This window comes from Cryptotermes secundus, unplaced genomic scaffold (assembly GCF_002891405.2).
Source record: "Cryptotermes secundus unplaced genomic scaffold, Csec_1.0 scaffold724, whole genome shotgun sequence".
NCBI classification, from domain to species: Eukaryota; Metazoa; Arthropoda; class Insecta; order Blattodea; family Kalotermitidae; genus Cryptotermes; species Cryptotermes secundus.
Genome location: NW_019727403.1, coordinates 448,352 through 467,789, shown reverse-complemented (window position 1 = coordinate 467,789; position 19,438 = coordinate 448,352). Strand labels below are relative to the sequence as shown.

At 39.0% G+C, this 19,438-nt stretch overlaps 1 protein-coding gene across 5 annotated transcripts in view; it reads right to left on the bottom strand.

Moving 5' to 3' along the window:
• The window catches only part of LOC111864737 (GMP synthase [glutamine-hydrolyzing]), a 74,727-nt gene that overhangs the window by 37,666 nt on the left and 17,623 nt on the right, over positions 1-19,438 (bottom strand). For all 5 annotated transcript variants that reach the window (XM_023852228.2, XM_023852229.2, XM_023852226.2 and 2 more), the window contains exons 3-4: positions 8,080-8,174; positions 6,740-6,857 (exon numbers count right to left, since the gene is read on the bottom strand). In XM_023852228.2, the coding sequence (XP_023707996.1) occupies positions 6,740-6,857; positions 8,080-8,174 (213 nt within the window). The remainder of the gene's footprint in view (positions 1-6,739; positions 6,858-8,079; positions 8,175-19,438) is intronic.

Genomic DNA, 19,438 nt, shown 5'->3' with positions numbered 1-19,438 from the left:
TTTTTTTTTTAAGTTTATATGTTGTTTAATATTCATTCACTTTTGTTTCACATGGTGAGTTTAACACTATTTTCGCACTAGTGTGAACCGAGCTCTGCATTATTTCGTCCCGTTATGCGAACACAATGTTCTAGGGTGGGGGTGAAAGAATGCAAGAATTTTTGGAAAGTTTCAAGGACAAATACACCGCCCCAGGTTATTTAACGGTACCATCTCAGTGTGAGAGTGCATTGTGAAAGTAAGTATCAGTTTCTTAATATAGATCTTCAAGTGCGTTAGCAAAATGTCGGGGTTTAAAAGGAAGCGTGTTGTGTTAAGTATTCAACAGAAACTTGAAATTATCAATCAGCTGGAAAAAGGAGCTGTAGTTAAACAATTAGCAATGCAATACGGTATTGGAGAACAAACTGTTCGTGATTTGAAAAAACAAAAGAATGAGTTAATTTCCTTTGCTTCGTCTTCTAATTCAAGCGGAATGAAGAAGAGAAAAACCATGAAGAAATCAACATACGATGATCTCGACAAAGCGATGCTGACCTGGTTTAATCAACTAAGGGCACAGGGAACAACAATAACAGGACCAGTTTGTGCTAAACAAGCTAAATATTTTTTCGAAGCACTTGAACTAGAAGGGAGTTTTGACGCTTCTTCCGGTTGGCTAACACGTTTCAAGCAGCGTCATGGAATACGAGAAATCAGTATTCAAGGTGAGAAATTGTCAGGGGACTTGTCAGCATCAGATCAATTTTGCACCAATTTTGATAGTTTTGTGAAAAGTGAAAATCTGCTGCCAGAACAAATCTATAATGCCGATGAAACGGGTCTTTATTGGAAATGCTTGCCAACCAGAACATTGGCATTTCAAAATGAAAGACAGGCTCCAGGTCACAAATCCAGTAAGGAGAGATTGACAGTCTTGTGCTGTTCTAATGCATCAGGAACACACAAACTAATACCAGTAGTTATCGGCAAAGCGAAAAGACCACGCTCTTTTAAAGGAACAGTAGCTTCAAGTCTGCCTATCCATTATTTTAACCAGAAAGTAGCTTGGATGAATAGAGCGATATTTAAAGAATGGTTTGATTTTAAATTCGTGCCTCAAGTTCGTGACCATCTAAAATCCCAAGGCCTACCTGAGAAAGCTGTGCTCCTCATTGACAATGCGCCCTCACATCCTAACGAAAGTCTCCTGAGGTCAGATGATGGAAATATTTTTGTGAAATATTTTCCCGCTAATGTTACCGCACTTATCCAACCAATGGATCAAGGAGTTATCTCAAGTATGAAGAGAATCTACAGATCAAATTTGCTACAAAAGTACATCGATGAAGGCAATGATCTGACGTGTTTCTGGAAGTCCTTTTCAGTATTAGATGCCATATACGAGATTTCAACAGCGTGGGATACAGTAAAGCCATCTGTATTGAAAAATTCATGGAAGAAACTGATGCCTTTCATCACTAATGAAGATGACGAAATCCATGGATTCACTGGATTCAGTGAAAATGAGATAGCCATAAAATTGACAAAAGTGGCTAACCAAGTTCATGGTGGTGAAGAAGTCAACGAGGAAAATATAAGAGAGTGGTTTAACTGTGACTCGTGTGAACCGGGCTTCGAAATGTTAAGCAGTGACGAAATCGTAACTTCAATGGGGGTGCAGCCAGAAGAGCGGGAAGAAAGTGAGAATGAGGAAGAGGTGGACAGTGTTGCCAGTAAGAAAGTATCACATGGTGCTGCGCTTAATCATTTGGAATCCTTACTAGACTATCTTGAGAGTGAAGAGGACAGTTTATTAAGTGACAAGCTAATATTACGTAGGCTTCGTACGGATATCCGTAAAAAGGAAAATGCCGCGAAAAAGCAAAAGACAGTATTAAATTATTTTAAGTGTTAAGTGTGACCGTAAAAAGTGCTGGATGTTGTTGAACAGTGATTGAAATAACTAATTCATACTGAGTGTAATGTAAAGAAAGTATTAAATAGGCCATGAGATGACATAGAAATGAGGATGAATAAATTTAAATACAGGTAGGTCTATAGTATTATGAAGGTATTAAAAGGTAAAAGGTAAAGTTGTTCCTCTGCTCAACGAATTAAGCCCTACGCCATTAAGGCGTGTGGGGGAGTGGATGTATAGATCCAAATTTTCTTGACCTCGGCACTAGTTGGAGGTGAGTGGTCAGCTTCACGCCCCGGCCGCTTTACCCCCGGGGAAAGAGCCCCCGGTACCCATTGGATAGGAGGTTGGATGGACCCCAGAGCCGGTCTGGACGATTTGGAGAAGTTAAAATTCTTGACCCTACCGGGACTCGAACTCCGACCCTTCACAGTCGTCCAGCCCGTATAATAAAATTTGGCTTAACCGGGTTTTCGATTAACCGTGACTTCCATCCCCACCATTAGCCCGGATAATCGAGAGTTGACTGTATTACTATTAAAGTAAATACAGTAATTCTACTCATACCGTCAATGTGATACTTGCGCCTGCATAGTTGCACACAGGCGACTGATCCATGGTGAAATCGTTGACAACACAAGTCTCATTTCTTCATCGATGGATTTGAGCCACTCCCTCTTTGATGTCTTAATTTCAGTTAATGTCGAGAAGCCCAGTTAACACAAATATGTAGTTGAAATTGGCAATAAGATATTAACTGCCATCTTGAAGATAGCTGGGTATCCACTCCTCATTGCCAACCAAAACATATCCAAAGGCACTTTGAGAAGTTTTAGTTTCAATGTTCTGCCTGCTTTTAAATCTGCGAGTTCCTCTTGTATATTAATCGGAAGATGTTCTGAATTCACAACAAATGGATCACAAACCCAGTCTAACCGCCCTCTTCTTTCGCCTCCTCTTCTTCTTCTTCCTGTTCTTCTCCTTTAAGTCACCTTTTCCACAGTCCTTCTCACCTACCTTCTTGTTTCTACTTACGGTTATCTTCTTGTACTAAATTTTTATCTCAGGGTTCACTGTTTAAATTTCTCAGGGTTAGTTGATTTCTAAAGTGGTGAGGTTGTTGGATTCGGTAGGGCTGGGTTCTCTTATCTCAGAACCTTATACGGACCACACTCAAAGAAGTTCGAAAAAAAAAAAAACAGACTGCCAAAGCACATTCACATTCAGAGGTATTATTATTCCAAAACTTGTTAGTCACCGTCTAACACTTTACAATTGAATACTTGTTGAGGCACTTTTATAACTAAACCACTTTTCAGGTTTAAATTTATTATTATTATTATTACTGGTTGCAGTCTAAGTGGTTAACACTTTACAACTTACTTCGACAACTTTTACATCTACCTTCTGCGGAGCCCTGGTGTGTGACTTTTCACATCTAGTTCTTACGAGTCCTGGTGTGTGACTATTCATGTCTAGTTCTTACAAGTCCCGGTGTGTGACTTTTCACATCTAGTTCTTACGAATCCCGGTGTGTGACTTTTCACATCTAGTTCTTATGAATCGCAGGGTGTGACTTTTCATGTCTAGTTCTTACGAGTCTCGGTGTGTGGCTTTTCACGTCTAGTTCTTACGAGTCCCGGTGTGTGACTGACTTCGACAACTGATTTGTACTCAGACCTTCAAGTCCTTGTTTCCTCAGCATCTCTGCCTTGTCACACCCTTAAATTTTAGTGATTGGTTATATTTGAAAAATAGGAGTATCTTAATTAGATATTCCTCCACTCATTTAAAGCTTACAAGGGTTTAAGGATTTCTGACTCCAACGTATTTCTGTCAGAAATTGACAAATGTTAAGCGTCGCGTGGGATCATAAAAACCTCACTCTTTTTAAGTTATGGCATGCACAAACTGCCAAGTATTGAATTCACAAAGAATTCTTTAGCTATTCCTTAACGTTACTTTCCTCTAATAAACCTTTGACGGGTGTCTTCCTGTTTCTGCTGTAAGCGTGGGAAGATGCTAACAAGAATGGATTTATGTCTCACTACACTTGTTCATTGCATTTCATTTTGAACAATTAAGATTTCAAATTAATAAAGTCGATTACATGCAAATAAGTTGCATAGCAGTGGAACGGTTACACCAGTCGAAATCTTGTAAATACTTATTGAATTTCTGCTGCAGCATTTCTAAATGTTCTTTAATTGTGTCCATCACCACTTTATTGCCATCAGCAAGTGGCCATACAGTCGGGGACATCTCAAAGGACCCATCCGTAATTCTCTAACTAGCAACCAAAATTTGCGAACTACTTCAAAGCACAGCTGTGATAGAACTGAAACAGTTGTAAAACGCGGGATCTCTACTCTTCAAATGGAAGAAGTGACACTATACCGACTTATTTTTGAAATATTTATAATTTTAAATGAGGTTCAACAATCGGTGGGTGCACTGTTACAGGAAGAAAGTCATAAAGTTGAAGAAGCTCAAACTTCTAACAAACATGGGCAAATACCAAAACAGCGTTATAAAAGAGAGGAAAACCCATGCTAATCCCTGCAGTTTTAGGGAAAAGCATGTACACAGAACATGCGGCAAGCATATTAAAGAAGCTGCGTAGATGCAAGAAAAATGAAAACAAATCAATAATGAAAACTATGATATAACAACTGAACCGTGCAACGGTTCTTCTTCGTTAAGTTCCTTGGAGTCCCCCCCCCCAAGCGCCAGGATGCGAGCTGCTCCCTTTCTTTCTGACTAATGTCCTTGGCTGATGTCAGGTCAGCTGACCTTGCCCCCCTCCTGGACTTAGACAGAGGTTTCCTGCTTAGCTCAAGTGGAGCTAATCTTTCTCTCTTTCCGTTGACCTTCGCAAGGAAACACTGCTGCGTCTAAATTTGGTTAGAAATTTGGTTTCGGCCCGAAGCACTGATCGAAGGGGGAAGAGTGCCCTCACAACATGGTCAAGGGTGGCTCAGTCGTGAGGTGAATCTTTGAGTTTGTATATTCAAGAAGTATATTGAAGTAAGTGACTTACTAAGGTAATATACGCTGTGAGGCGCATTTTGGTTTCAGTACTGACGCCGTGTGGTGTAGGGTAATTTTGGTTTTGTCTAAGGTTGTGATAAACAGCAGATCACCCTTCAGGCGTGTTCAGCCATGTATGTAAGCTGTTTATATTTCCTTGTGCCCTCAAAGCTTGCCTAAGTACATGCTTGTACTGGAGAAGTAGAAATACGCCATGAGGCGTGGCTGACTTGACTTTCTGTGCTGTAGGCACAGCGTAGATCTGTATCAATCATTTATCACATGTTCTAACCAGTCACCACCCATCAGGCAGAGTCCATTTGTATACATACTGTCACGTGTCTTGTTACTGAAGACACCGTAGAGATTGTTAACTGGTTTATTTAACAACCTACAAATCACGGCTACAATTAATTATAACACAGTTGCGGGGTTTCACACTTTATAACCCTAATCGCATTAATCTGTTAACACTGCTGCGGGGTTTCACAATTTATAACCCTATTCGCAAATCAGTTCACTCTATCTTCAGTAGGCTACACGTATTCACAGTACGGGAGCTATACAAGTCTCTCTGTATCACACACTCCCAATTACACAATTACACACACGTCCGGTTCTTCTTTCCGCGACGGCTGCTATACTCCAACTGTAGTCGGCTGACTGGAGAAATGTTGATAACACACCCGCTCGTAGGCTTGCTTGGAACTAACTCGGAACTGAACTCGGTGATGGCCACTTTACAACTCACTCGTAGCTGCTGTGCAGTTCCCTTATATAGCCGCAGTGTTGCCTGTTGCGTGCCACGTCACAGTAGGAAGCGGTGCCGCGTCACCGTGTTTGCGTATAGCCTAGCAACACTGTTACCTCGCGCTGTCTTACGTCACCGCGGAGGGAGCGCTGACTCATCCGTCACGTCACTGTGGCCTGAGTTGCCACGTTATTGCTGGGTAGAGAGGGGTTCTCCGTTGCGCAACATGTCACACTATGTTAACAATATATATTTATTTATATGTTTGAGAACGCCAGTTGTGTATATGTAGACTTGTGCCGTATGTTCCATACCAGCTTCTGCCTAGCGGATCCGTCCAGCCTGGCCCATCGTACCGACTGTGGTTTTCCTCCCCCGAGATCCCTTACACTATTCTAGGGAGGCATAGTGCATCACGCTACAAGCAAGTCGTTTCTTGTGAGCCTGTCCCTTACCCATATAGAGTAGGGATTCACGGGTCAAAGTGGGTAGAAGAACGGGGTTCTTTATCCACATGGTCGAGTGTCACGGCTCACAACAACGAGTAAATAATTTTCGTTTAATTTCTTAGAATACAACATTACTGTACATAAAAAATCACAGCATGTAATAAAGAATAAACAAGTATCATCTTATTTAATCAGTGCAGTGGCTGAGAATAAAATACAAGCATATGAAACACGGTAACTGGGATAAAATAAAATGAATAAAATTCGACAATTAATTTCTTACAATAGGTAAAAGTCTGCGTCACACCTTTCACCTTGTGAGGCACACCAATTGTGGAACACTGATCTGGACAATTTGCTTTGTCACTCATTTCTTTATATTTTCATTCCCTCTAAGATTCACTACCTTACTGAACTGCTGGGAATCAGACCAATTTTGCATTTTAGCAATTTATTATATGCCATTAAAAAGCGCTAAAACAATCACTCTACTTTAATTAAAATACTCTATAGTTTATATAATAATCACTACAGTCAAACTATGTAAAATAACTGCGAGAAATCCGCATAAAGAAGCAACAATCTGTAGATTACGTTTCCTGTACTCACTTAAATAGCAAACACTTGCAATCCACCTCTATGTTAAACTGCCCATCTTCTCTTCCTTCCCTCCTGATCACCTGCCCACCAAACTCCTTGTTCATCATCTGCATACCATAGCATATACCTGCAAAGCAAACAAAGCCGCTCTGAATTCTTGCAACTATACAGTGATGCAGAAACTTCCTGATTTGGCATTCTCGAATTTAGGTAATATATTTTCTGGTCCCTGTCAAAGTCCAATATACAGTGAACGACATACTATCTTCCCACATTTCATAAATTTCAATTCAATATATAACCTGGATGTAATGTAGGAACTTTTCAACCTTCCAGAATTAACACCTCAGTTTAGAACTGTAGCAGAAATAATGCTTGATATTCATGTTTTCTCTCCTGAAACACACAAAGTCACACTAATTGTAATGTAATTCCTCTGATTATCAACTGAGGTTTTCTCAATTGTTATTACATGTTATTAATTATTTTACAAATTAATCTGATATTCATATTTTCTCTCCTGAACACACACAAAGTCACACTGATTGTGTAGAGGCATCATATGTAGTTCCTCTGATTCTCTCAATTGTTATTACACGTTATTAATTATTTTACAAATTAATCTGATATTCATGTCTTCTCTCCTGAACACACACAAAGTCACACTGATTGTGTAGAGGCATCCTACATAATTCCTCTGATTCTCAACAGAGGTTCTCTCAATTGTTATTACAAGTTTTTAGTTATTTTACAACTTAATTTGATGTCCTTCATCTCATAATTGTATTAATCTGAATAAAAGAAGTTTCTTTAAGTACATATATAAATAAATTGTTTTATCACAATTAGAGTCCTAGGGGATGAACAGTATCCTGATGCAATTGTGCATTACTCTCCATTCAATGGAAAATTGTAATTAGTGTATGAAAACCTATTCCCCCAGACTAAACAAAATAGGGATTTAGAGTATTTACTTTCAGGCCAGCAACAATACTCACAAGGAGGCTGCAAGACTTATGTCCATAACAGCAGGCTCATTTGTGTGCTTTTCATTCCTAGCTGTAAGTCCTAACAATATTAAAATTCCTGTTTTAAAGTTTCTACAAAAACATTAAACTGCAGAAAATATTAAATAAGAGGATATATGAGAATGAGATAACCAGACTGGAACCATTCATACTGAGGATTCAACCAGTCCGAACCTCATCTTGCATAACATGGGACATATCACTAATTTCTATTCTCTGGCTTTCATTTTCTCATCTGGTGTTATGTGTGCAGGGTCCTGTGTCATATAACACTCAACTGAAACATGCATTCACTTTCACAAGATGCATGTACACAATTACCTAAAACAGGAATTCCTATCCGGAAGATGTCTGCATCATACCGAGGTGCATCCTCTGCGTACACAGAATTTGGTCCTCCAGAAATTATGATTGCTCTGCAAATGAAGAGAGAGAGAAAGAGAGTTATTGAATGAGTGAATTTATATAGCATAGATTTCTTACATAGATGTTCATTATACGAAATTCCCCCTAAGCTGCAACAAGCAATATGGCTCATGCAGTAACACTTCTGGCTTGTATTCAAGATGTGTCCAGACTGAGTGCCAGCCAGAAGCCCAACTAGTCTTACTCGAGTTTCTCATAGCTTTCCTCAGCCCTTTGGGGCAAATGCTGGGACAGCACCATAAATTAAGCCATGACTGATTCTGACCATATACTTTCCAATCCATTATTCCCTATCATACTGTCATCTGACAATATATAATGTGGCATGTAGACCCATTGCTAGATAATGCCTGCAACACACACGTGGCCAACAGTTTCTACATCAGCAGACAAGCTGTTGCTATGCAACACATGTGGTGTAAGGTCGTACAACAATATGTGGCTGTCACATAACATGTTTCCTGCGTGGGCAGTGACATCACACAACAGTAGTGGGTATCTATCACATGACATTGATGATGCGTCATCTTTTCCTTGGCTATACGACATATAAGTGAGTGTCATACTTCAGTTGTCAGTTCTTGGAGTGAGCTCTCAGAGTTAGTTATGAGAGAGAAACAGTAGCAGCAGAAACACGTGAATTGGAGCCAGGATTACAGAAGAATACAGGAGGTCAGCCTGTGAGGATGTAAAGTGTGATTGTAAGTATTTTGAATTGTTTCATTTTTGGTCCGTTACACTATCAATCACAAAGTCAATAGAAAGTCCGTCGAGTGTAACAATTTTTTTTAGGTCACTTCTTTATCACCTTTGCCTTACATGTTTCGGTTTAATAAAACCATCATCAGAGGCACATAGTACAAACATGAAAACACTGTCGTTGTTTAAATGTACACAGTATATATGGTGTGTGGACGCTGCTACAATATGTCGATGTGTAAAAGCACAACACTTGCTAGGATTATTGAATGCACGTTCAACTCTCACATTCCATCCGAAATTGCCCTCAAGTTAAAACGTCAATGTTAAAATATTTAAAAGTTTAAAACATTTTACTTCAAATGTTTTAAACTTTTAAATATTTTAACATTGACGTTTTAACTTGAGGGCAATTTCGGATGGAATGTGAGAGTTGAACGTGCATTCAATAATCCTAGCAAGTGTTGTGCTTTTACACATCGACATATTGTAGCAGCGTCCACGCACCATATATACTGTGTACATTTAAACAACGACAGTGTTTTCATGTTTGTACTATGTGCCTCTGATGATGGTTTTATTAAACCGAAACATGTAAGGCAAAGGTGATAAAGAAGTGACCTAAAAAAATTGTTACACTCGACGGACTTTCTATTGACTTTGTGATTGTAAGATTTTATGTGTAATATCTGTAGTGATTTGAAGTGATAGTTTCTGTGTTCAGATCCGTTGCTAGGAGATGACTAGTGGAAGAACTTTATGAAAATGTCTGCTCTAGGGACTATAATATTATTTAACTGAGATATGGCTAAACAACTTGTATTATTTATCACAATTTAATTTATGACTGCTATACAGTTTTCCATTCTAACAGTGTTGGTAAATAAGACATGTGACAGTGGAGTACTCACTGCCAAATCCTCCAGAGTTTCCTCTTATAAATGCAGATACGATTTAGAATCTTGTGATAAATGTGTACTGGTTGAAATCCCCACTTTAGATGGTCCTAAATTGCTCAATGGAAATCAATACTTTCCCCCTGACGCTAAACCTGAAAACATTGCTAACTCCATTCATTTTTTAGAAAACAAGCTGAATACCCATCATTTTCCAGTAATTATGCTTGGGGATTTTAACACTCCTGGTTCCAACTGGAAAAGTGGTCTATCTCTGCCAAATTCCATTACTCTAAACTTAAGGGAGATGCGATCTACCCCTCCACGTGTCTTCTTAACCTTAACTAGTGCAATGATACTGTCGACAGCAGCAATCTACTTGATTCAAGTTTTTCTAACTTAAGCGACTTAGGGATTACTCCTGTCAACCCTGGACTTATAAAGCCTGACAATTATCATCCTCTTCTGATTACCAATATTTGTCTGCCTCTTGCCACTTGTATTGAAAATTATGCATATTTGCACTGTAAATCCTCATCGGGGAATTATGCATTACTTTATAATACTCTCTCAACTTATGACTGGTCTTGTGTGTATGGTACCACCTCTGCTGATGCTGCTGTCACCTGCCTCAACACTGCTGTTCAAGATGCCATGGAACATGCAATTCCCTGTGGCATCATAAACACTAACTGGTATTCTAGTTCCTTAAGGTACTATATTAGGAAAAAGAATTATTCTTATAGACTGTTTAAGAAAAATAAATCCAACTGTCTTTGCCAAAAATTCTCTTTCTATTGTAAGTTAGTTAACGCGACTATTAAGTCTGGCAGACTTAGATGGCTGAAATCTGTGGATGAAAATTTAAAGTCACAACCCAAGCAATTCTGGAAATATGTGGCCTCCTTTAGGAAAAGAAATTCTAATTCCATCCAGCTTGAGGTTGATGGTAAGCATTTAATCAAACATAATGATGTTGCTGCTGAATTTTCAGAGCATTTTCAATCAGTATACAACAATCCTTGTCCTACTGTCTTCCCCACCCTTTTGCCATCTTCTGAATTCCTACCTTTAGCATCTGTTTCTGATTCTGATGTTATCAAATTCATTAAGCACTTGATATCATCTAAATCTGTTAGAGTCCATGACATCCCTGGATTCATTATTAAGGGTTGTACTGATATTTTTATACCTATTCTTAATATATATCTTTAATCTGAGCTTATCCCAGCATTATTTTTGCAATCTATGGAAACAAGCAGCTTGTTCCTGTTCTCAAAAAAGGCAAAGTACCTGTGTTAGCAATTACAGGTCCATATCCCTTCTCAGTAATTTTTCCCAAGATATTTGAATTTCTTACTCATGGCCATGTTTCACATTATCTCAAATCTAAAATTAGTCCTAAATCTCTAAAACTAAATCCACCAGCACCAATTTGGTAATTTATGTTGATTTTATTTCCCCTTTAGTCGGCACTCAGAGGCCAGCTGATGCAGTTGATTTTGATCTGAGCATGCCTTCGACCTTGACCCACATTCTCTTCTTCATAAGCTTAGTGCTTTTGGGCTTTCTGTTGGCTTTGTCAAACTGGTTTTGCAGTTACCTATCCAACCAGAAATCTCAGGTCCTTGTTTGTGGTGTTCTTTCCTCACATATTGAAGTTCTCTCCAATGTTCCACAGGGATCCGTCCTGGGACCCCTTCTCTTCAATGTGTTTATTAACGACATATGCGATGCAGTTGCCCGCTCTAAGTACCTATTTTTTTGCTGATGACATCAAAATTTACCAAGCCATTAGATATCCTCAGAGCTGCTATCTACTTCAGTCTGACATTAACTCTATACAATGTAAGATTTGAGGCTTTCACGGCGGTAACTATGAAGAAAGCAGTCTTCTGGGATTTGGCACCGTGTATATGTGGTGTTAACCGACATTTCGGAGGTCTCTTCGCTTGCGGATTTCTTATATTTTTCCTTCTACCCTGAAGATGGAGGCTATACGTTCCTCCGAAACGTCGGTTAACACCACATATACACAGTGCCAAATCCCAGAAGACTGCTTTCTTCAACTCTATACAAGGTTGGTGATTCCTAACTATATGAAACTCAACATCAGTAAAATTAAAGTTACATCCTTCTGCAGGAAAACCAATGTATTGATCTATGATTATAAACTTTGCCAATCTTCTATAATCTGGACAGACTCTATAAAAGACCTGGGAGTATTTATTGATGCCAAACTTCATTTTCACGACCATGCCAACTATATTTTCTCTCACTGTATTAAGCTACTGGGTCTAGTTCATAACATTACTTTCAATTTCTCATCTCTAGAATGTATGCTCAGGTTGTACATTGCATTAGTTAGATCTAAGCTTGAATACGCGGCCACAATCTGGAATTCAATTACAACAACTGATGCCAAGAAGCAAGAATGCATCAAGCAGAGGTTTGCAGCCCTCTGTTTTAAGCATTTCTTTCCTGAAGTCAATTACTGTTATTCTGTTGCTCTGGAGGAGTTCAAATTGCACACTATATGTATTTGGAAGCATTGCCTCAATGATCTCTTTCTTACAACTTCTTTATTACAACCATCATAACACAACTAGTATCAGGATCAGTGCCTAGTTTTGGCTCTGCTACATGTTTTGGCTATCAATAGCCGAAACATCAGGCAAATACATGGTTAACATATATACACCACTGAACCGCAGTACTAGTAAAATTGGATACAATATTATTAATTATATAAAATACTTGACATAAAAATACAATAAATTAGAATATATAAAACAAAAGTTATAGTATAAAACAAGAATAAAATTCTTCGTTTGATGTTTTACATCAGTCCTTGGTTTTTGTAATTTTGTTGCGTTCCCATGGATAAATTGGAATATTCTATATTTTGTGTATATATAAAAAATGTATTGGAGGCTCATGATGTAGATGTAGTAATATTAATGTACTTATTTAGTTGCTACCTCATCTTATAAGGTAACAACATTCCTTACAGAATGGACATTACTTTGTAAGATGTGGCGCCGACTAAATAATTAACATTAATATTACTACATCTACATCATGAGCCTCCAATGCATTTTTTATATATACACAAAATACAGAATGTTCCAATTTGTCCGTGGGAACAACAAAATTACAAAAACCAACAACTGACTCGATGATGTAAAATATCATTCAAAGAATTTTATTCTTGTTTTATACCACAGTGGAACCTCTCTTAATGAGCACCTCTCATAACGAGTAATTTGCATAACGAGTGAAACAAATTGTAAAAAAATGACTCGCTTAACAAGCGACATTTCGCATAACGAGTGACGAGAGGGAAGTCCCAGATTGTGCGCTTGCTACATCAGTCTGTGTTTAGCACTCGTTCCGCTAGCATCTTAGTGTCACTTGTGATCACACATTTTTCCAAACTTGTGCTCACACATATTATTTGTGATTTTTTGTGCAAAGTTTAATAACCCTTGCAAAAATGTCCCCGAAGAAAAAGCCGCAAAAGACAGACATAAGATAATAAAAATAACCGTATAAATGAAACGTAAAATCATTGAAAAGCGAGAACGAGGCGTGAGCATGGCTGATCTAGCACACACATACAATTGGTCTACATAAACGATTTGGAGTTGCATTGTGTTTCACAGCAAGAAGTTGTGGAGGAGAGTTTGTCAGAGGACGAGGAGGAGGAGGTAACAGCAAAGCAACAATCTTCTGGCGCAATAAGAGAAATGCTGAAAGCATGGGAAACTGTTGCATTGTACATTGAGAAGCATCACCCTAATAAGGCAGTGGCTATGCGCACTACAAATTTATTTAATAATAATGCTGTGTTGCATTTTCACCAAATTTTGAAGCGTCAGCAAAAACAAATGTCTCTAGACAGTATTTTAGTAAAAAAGAATTAGATATGTATCATAAATAATAAACTAATTATTTCGATTTTTTTTTTGTTTTCTGCAAATCGAATTCGCATTCCAGGTTGATTCATTCTGCATAGAAGAAAAGATGAAGATGATTCACGCTCCTTAACAATGTATATATAATTTTCTTTGAATAAACGTTATACATAAAATTTTTTGAGTATTTTTTTCAGCATGGAATGCATTATCGTATTTTACACTAATTTATATGGGGAAAAATTGTTTCGCTTAACGAGTGTTTAGCATTATGAGTAAGACTGTGGAACGAATTCTGCTCGTTAAGCGAGGTTCCACTGTATAACTTTTGTTTTATATAATCTAATTTATTATATTTTTAGGTCAAGTATTTTATATAATTAATATTGTATCCAACTTTACTAGTACTGCGGTTCAGTGGGTTGCGCTATGCAGGACCCCCCCCCCCGGAGCGGTGATGTAACACCATCGGAGAGCTGTCGTTACTAGGGGAATAGGCATGTCAACACTCCCTCCCCTTCCCTGCCAGCCGTGACGTGGCCAAGGGATGCCGCAGTTGCTAGGCAGCAGTAAACAACTCCCGACAGCGTTGCTAGCAACACGGCGCCAGACAACAGTGGTGCCTATTACGTGGCTGTTTTCTGTGTTGTCTGGAACGAGGCTAAATAAGGAGCAGCGAAGACTATTCACGGTTAGTTCTCAAGTTCTCGAGTTATCTAGTTACGAGTCAGTCACCAGTTAATGGCAGTACAGTATTTGTGATACTGCCGATGGCAGTAATTGTGAGATTGTAAATTGTGTGATTGTATGAGCGAGTGTGGAATAAAATTCACTATATCGGATACGGCGTGAAGTTATTGTCAAGTTATACACCCAACACGTGACAATATGTTAACCATGTAGTTAGCCGATGATGGCTATTAATAGCCAAAACATGTAGCAGAGTCAAAACTAGGCACTGATCTTGATATTAGTTGTGTTGTGATGGTTTTAATAAAGAAGTTGCATATTATAACACAACAGGATGCATGAAATGAAGATCTCTTTCTTACTCAAGCTTACTTTGGTTTGAAATTCTGCCCTTACATTTTGGAAATTGTTGATCTCTGAGTTCCTGTTCAGTATATCTGAGACACTTGCACTGTTCAATGTTTGTTCATCATGTAAAAATTGTCCCTCTGCTAGATATGCATCAGCTACTAATGATGTTTGCAGGGATGTTGACATATTCGGAGTCAGGAACATTCTCCTCAATCGTTTTTGACAATATGGTATTATTATTTGGATGTTGTATTAGCACACAAATAAGAATTAATTGAGTTATTATTGTAACGTGTCTTGAGATCGAATCTCGTCAGTCACGTGTGTAAGTTCTAATCCCACTTCTGACACCAATGTAACGTGTTTACGTTACTGAATACGCCGTAGAGATCGTTAATTGGTTTATTCAACAACCTACAAGTAACGGCTACAATTAATTATTACACAGTTGCAGGGTTTCACACTTTATAACCCTAATCGCATTAATCTGTTAACACTGTTGCGGGGTTTCACGATTTATAACCCTATGCGCAAAGCAGTTCACTCTGTGTTCAGTAGTCTACACGTTGACAGTAGGGGAGCTAGGTATCACTGTATCACACGCTCCCAATGACACAATCACACACACGTCCGGATCTTTTTCCGCGACGGCTGCTATACTCCAACAGTAGTCGGCTGACTGGAGAACTGTTGATAACACACTCGGCGACTATTACGTTACAACTCGGCGACTGCCCACGTTCCAACTCGGCGGCTGTCACAGCACAACTGACTGTGAATAGCCTTCGCTGCTCCTTATGTAGCCTTGATCGGACAATTGTCGTCTGGTCCGTGTTGCTAGCCACGCTGTCCGGAGTTGTTGACTGCTGCCTAGCAACCGCAATATCCCTCGGTGACATCACCGCTGTTGATTCGCTTTGCATAGCTTCAAGGTGCGGGGACTCGGCTAACGTCGGCTCCGCTCGTGACGTCACCGCACGTTGCATAGCTACCAGGATGTGGGGTGATTACTCGCCTATTACGCGAGCGCTACGTTACCGCTACGTGCAGCTGGGGAGGTAGGGGTCAACATGTCACACTATTATTATGAACTTCTATGTGTATGTATGTGTATTGTCCTTTCTTGCTACATAATGGCATAACCACTGAACATGTACTTGTTTTATTTTACTCACCTGTGAATGTTAACTTTAATTTTTCTTGGAATTATTATTAATTTACTGCCATTATATAAACTGTCTTATTTTGTATTCTGTTGTTCAGGTATTTTTGGTGCCTTTTTATGTACTCGTGCTAACTTTGTAATCGACCTCTGTGCTGTTAAGTTTGCATGTAAATAAATATGAATTGAATTGAATCAAACTAAACTGATCAACATAATCACCCTATCCAGTATGAGGCCTACTGAGACCTGTTGGCAATAATGCAAATCAGAAACCCTCATTTCAGATTTCAGTCAACCTTCTTTTTATCCCAAACTTTTGGACGGCATTTTAATACCTTCCTTGGAATCCAGCCATAGTTCATCCTGTCAACATTTTCTTTTCAATTTCTTCTGTACTGTTCTATAATTCAATTAACTGAGGAATCTGCAGTCCTCTCACAATTCCTTTCCTTCCTTCTGAAAGAGTTTATCCCACAGTCCTCATCAAATATATTTCTGTTCATATCAATTTCCCTCATCAGTTCCTCTTATTGTCCATGATTCACTAACATAAGATAGTGCTGGTTTAGCAAGTATCAAAATCAGTGTCCTTAGGAAACATACAGTGTAAGCCACATACTGTATTTCATCAGAGTTCAAACAGTTTTATCTTGGTCTCAGAATTTTGTCAGAATTTATAACTTTACATCTTGTAAACCTAACAACTAGACAACCCTACAGTCATGCTGGAATCTGATAGCCTGTGACCCTACCTGTGTGTGATGTAACAAGTCCCAGTGCAGGTTGAAGAATGTAGCACTGTTATCAAATTTTCATCTGAGCCTCAGACGGCAAAAATGTGCGCTCACAAGTTTAAGCAGTCAAAGTGCAGCCAGAAACATGGTGGCAGAAGTGAACACGCAAAAGATAATGTGCCCGGCCAACATATGATTGTCAGCCAATACTGTTATGAGATGGATGGTTCTAGGCACTGATAAAGGGCTTGTACGATCATGACAGGACAATAAATGCACATCGACTAAAACATACACACTCAGAATCAGATAAATAGTTAAGCTGAAAATGGACTAGCATCATTTTTATTTTATGAACTGGTAACACTTAAGAATGATTGTGGATAATATTCAAAAAACTTCAGTGTATACCTGATGCACCAAATTATGCCAAGTTGGGGTTGCCTTCTTGCACGCAGATGGCAGAAAGTACACAAATGCTGCACAGTTCTTCTTAAAGGTCACTTAATATTAGCACTGTTCAAATTAATCTATTCACAGCACTACACAACATAGTGACAACAGCAACACAGGGAGCAGCCCATACGCATATCATTGCAAGAAAATCTAATATACATCACTCTAAATAAACAACCTGTTGGGTGACATACAGAATAATGAGCATAAGCTCCACAAGAAAATAGTAAGGTCCAGACCACATGACCTAACTTAGTGAGAAGATCCCAATTTGCAGGCACCCCACACTATAATCGCTTCTACGACCAGAAAATCACGTCAATACATAGCAGTCACAAGGTTTTAACCTTTAAGAGTCGGCATTTAAACCCCCCACGACTGCGCTGCTGCCGGAGTTAATTTGACGTTGCCCTTTTAATATTGTAGACTTTCAGAAAAAACTATATATTTTCCGTTCTATGCAGCTTAGAATTACGAACTAAAAACCGCCTGAAAAAGAATGAAATTTCCTATAATATACGTAAGGCAATTTTTACAAATAAAAATTAACTGTGATTGTTATGTCATGAAATTCAAAATATACTCTCTTTTATATGTGTAATGAAATTCCAAAAGACTTACCCATAATTTTTTCTTCAAATTTGAGACGTCGTTATATCCAAAATACATTGACACTATACACCAAAATGTTTGGTCAGACTGTACACGAGTTTCAACTCGTTGCGTCGTGTAAGTTTACGCTACTATAGATACTGCGTGCGGGAGCGCGGAGAGGCAGAGTTTGCTTCAGCGCGATGTGAAGGTCACACAGACCTCACTTCTCATACGCTGGTAGACAATCTGGTTCAGTCTCTCGCTTAGCGAACAAACAGGAAGTTATTGTTTCTATCTGGCTGGCCGGACAGTGTTGTCAGTGTTCAGTTCCAGATGACTCAATGAAAAATCTTGGCTTCCCCAGAGAAACAGTCCGCCACTGACTCACAAGCTGATAATTCAGACACTCACTAAACACGTCACACTTCCTTGAGAGCTACAGAAGCAGTGATCTGCCCGCACAGAGGAATGTTGGGTCAGCTGTTCTGTGAAGAAGCTTCCACTCTGTTTGGCTGACCAAGTCACAAACAGTCTTACCTACATGTAAACGAAATCGAACCCAGTGCCATGATGAAGGGTTTTATTGTTCAGAGCCAACAATTGGACCTCTGACTTGAACTTGCGTGTGTTTGTTTTGGTTTCAAACTCAACGTCTAACCGGCAGCACTTCTAAAGTGAGCACGTGTCTTGCGTCCAGTATACTGGACTTTCGGCATCTTCGAGGTCACAGGTACCGTCCGGTATACCGGACTTTCGGTCGTTAAAGGTTAAAGAGATTTATCAGAAAATAATCCATTTCCATTTTAGTACAATTTTAATTTTTGTTTTAATCTTCAGTCTCTAATTTTTAAATTTTATTATCTCAGTATTTAAAAATTTTAACTGAAAGTCTCAATTTATGCATTTTAAAACACTCAAGTGCACAATAAGGTTCCTTATTGAAGGATTAGATGCTATTCAACAACTGAGTCTGGTATCACTGTACGCCAGATGATTACCCAGTATAAGGGTCAAAACATATTGTGTCAATAAAGACAAATGTTGATACAATAGTGTCTATTTTGTTTTAAATACAGAATATTGTTGTGTAGACTGACTGCATACTTTTGTATACATTTTGTGGGCCTCTCATGTTTGGCCCCTCAAGAAAGCACTGAAGGGATACAGATCTGAATAGATGAAAATGTCAAGGCTGAGGTGGTGCAGCAGTTCCAGCAGTGGGCCAGTCAGTTCTTTGGGGATGGAATCCATCAACAAGTGCACGAATGGGATCCCTGTCTCAACACCCATGGGGACTATTTTAAGTCTCTATTCCCTCACCCATAAGTCCCTAGAAAGCAGGTGGTGGCATAGTTGGTTGAGGTACTAAACTACAAGCCAGAAGGTCACAGGTTCAATTCCCAATGAGGTCACTGGATTTTTCAATTGACCTAAACCTTCCAGCCACACTATGGCCCTGGGGTTGACTCAGCCTCCAACAGAAATGTGTGCCATGAACCTTCCTGGGGGTAAAGGTGGGGGGGCAGCATGTAAGACTGACAATCTTACCATCATCTGTGAGCTGAAAGTCTAGAAAATGTGGGAGTGTCAAGTTCTCACAACCCTATGGAGCTCCATAGGCTGTCATAGGCATAGTTTCACCTTTATAACAGTCCCTAACAGGTTTCATTTACTTATTCTTCGACTCTGAAACCCTGAAGATGGATGTGACAAGTACTCCCGAAATACCTGCTCACTTTCAGCAGACTACAT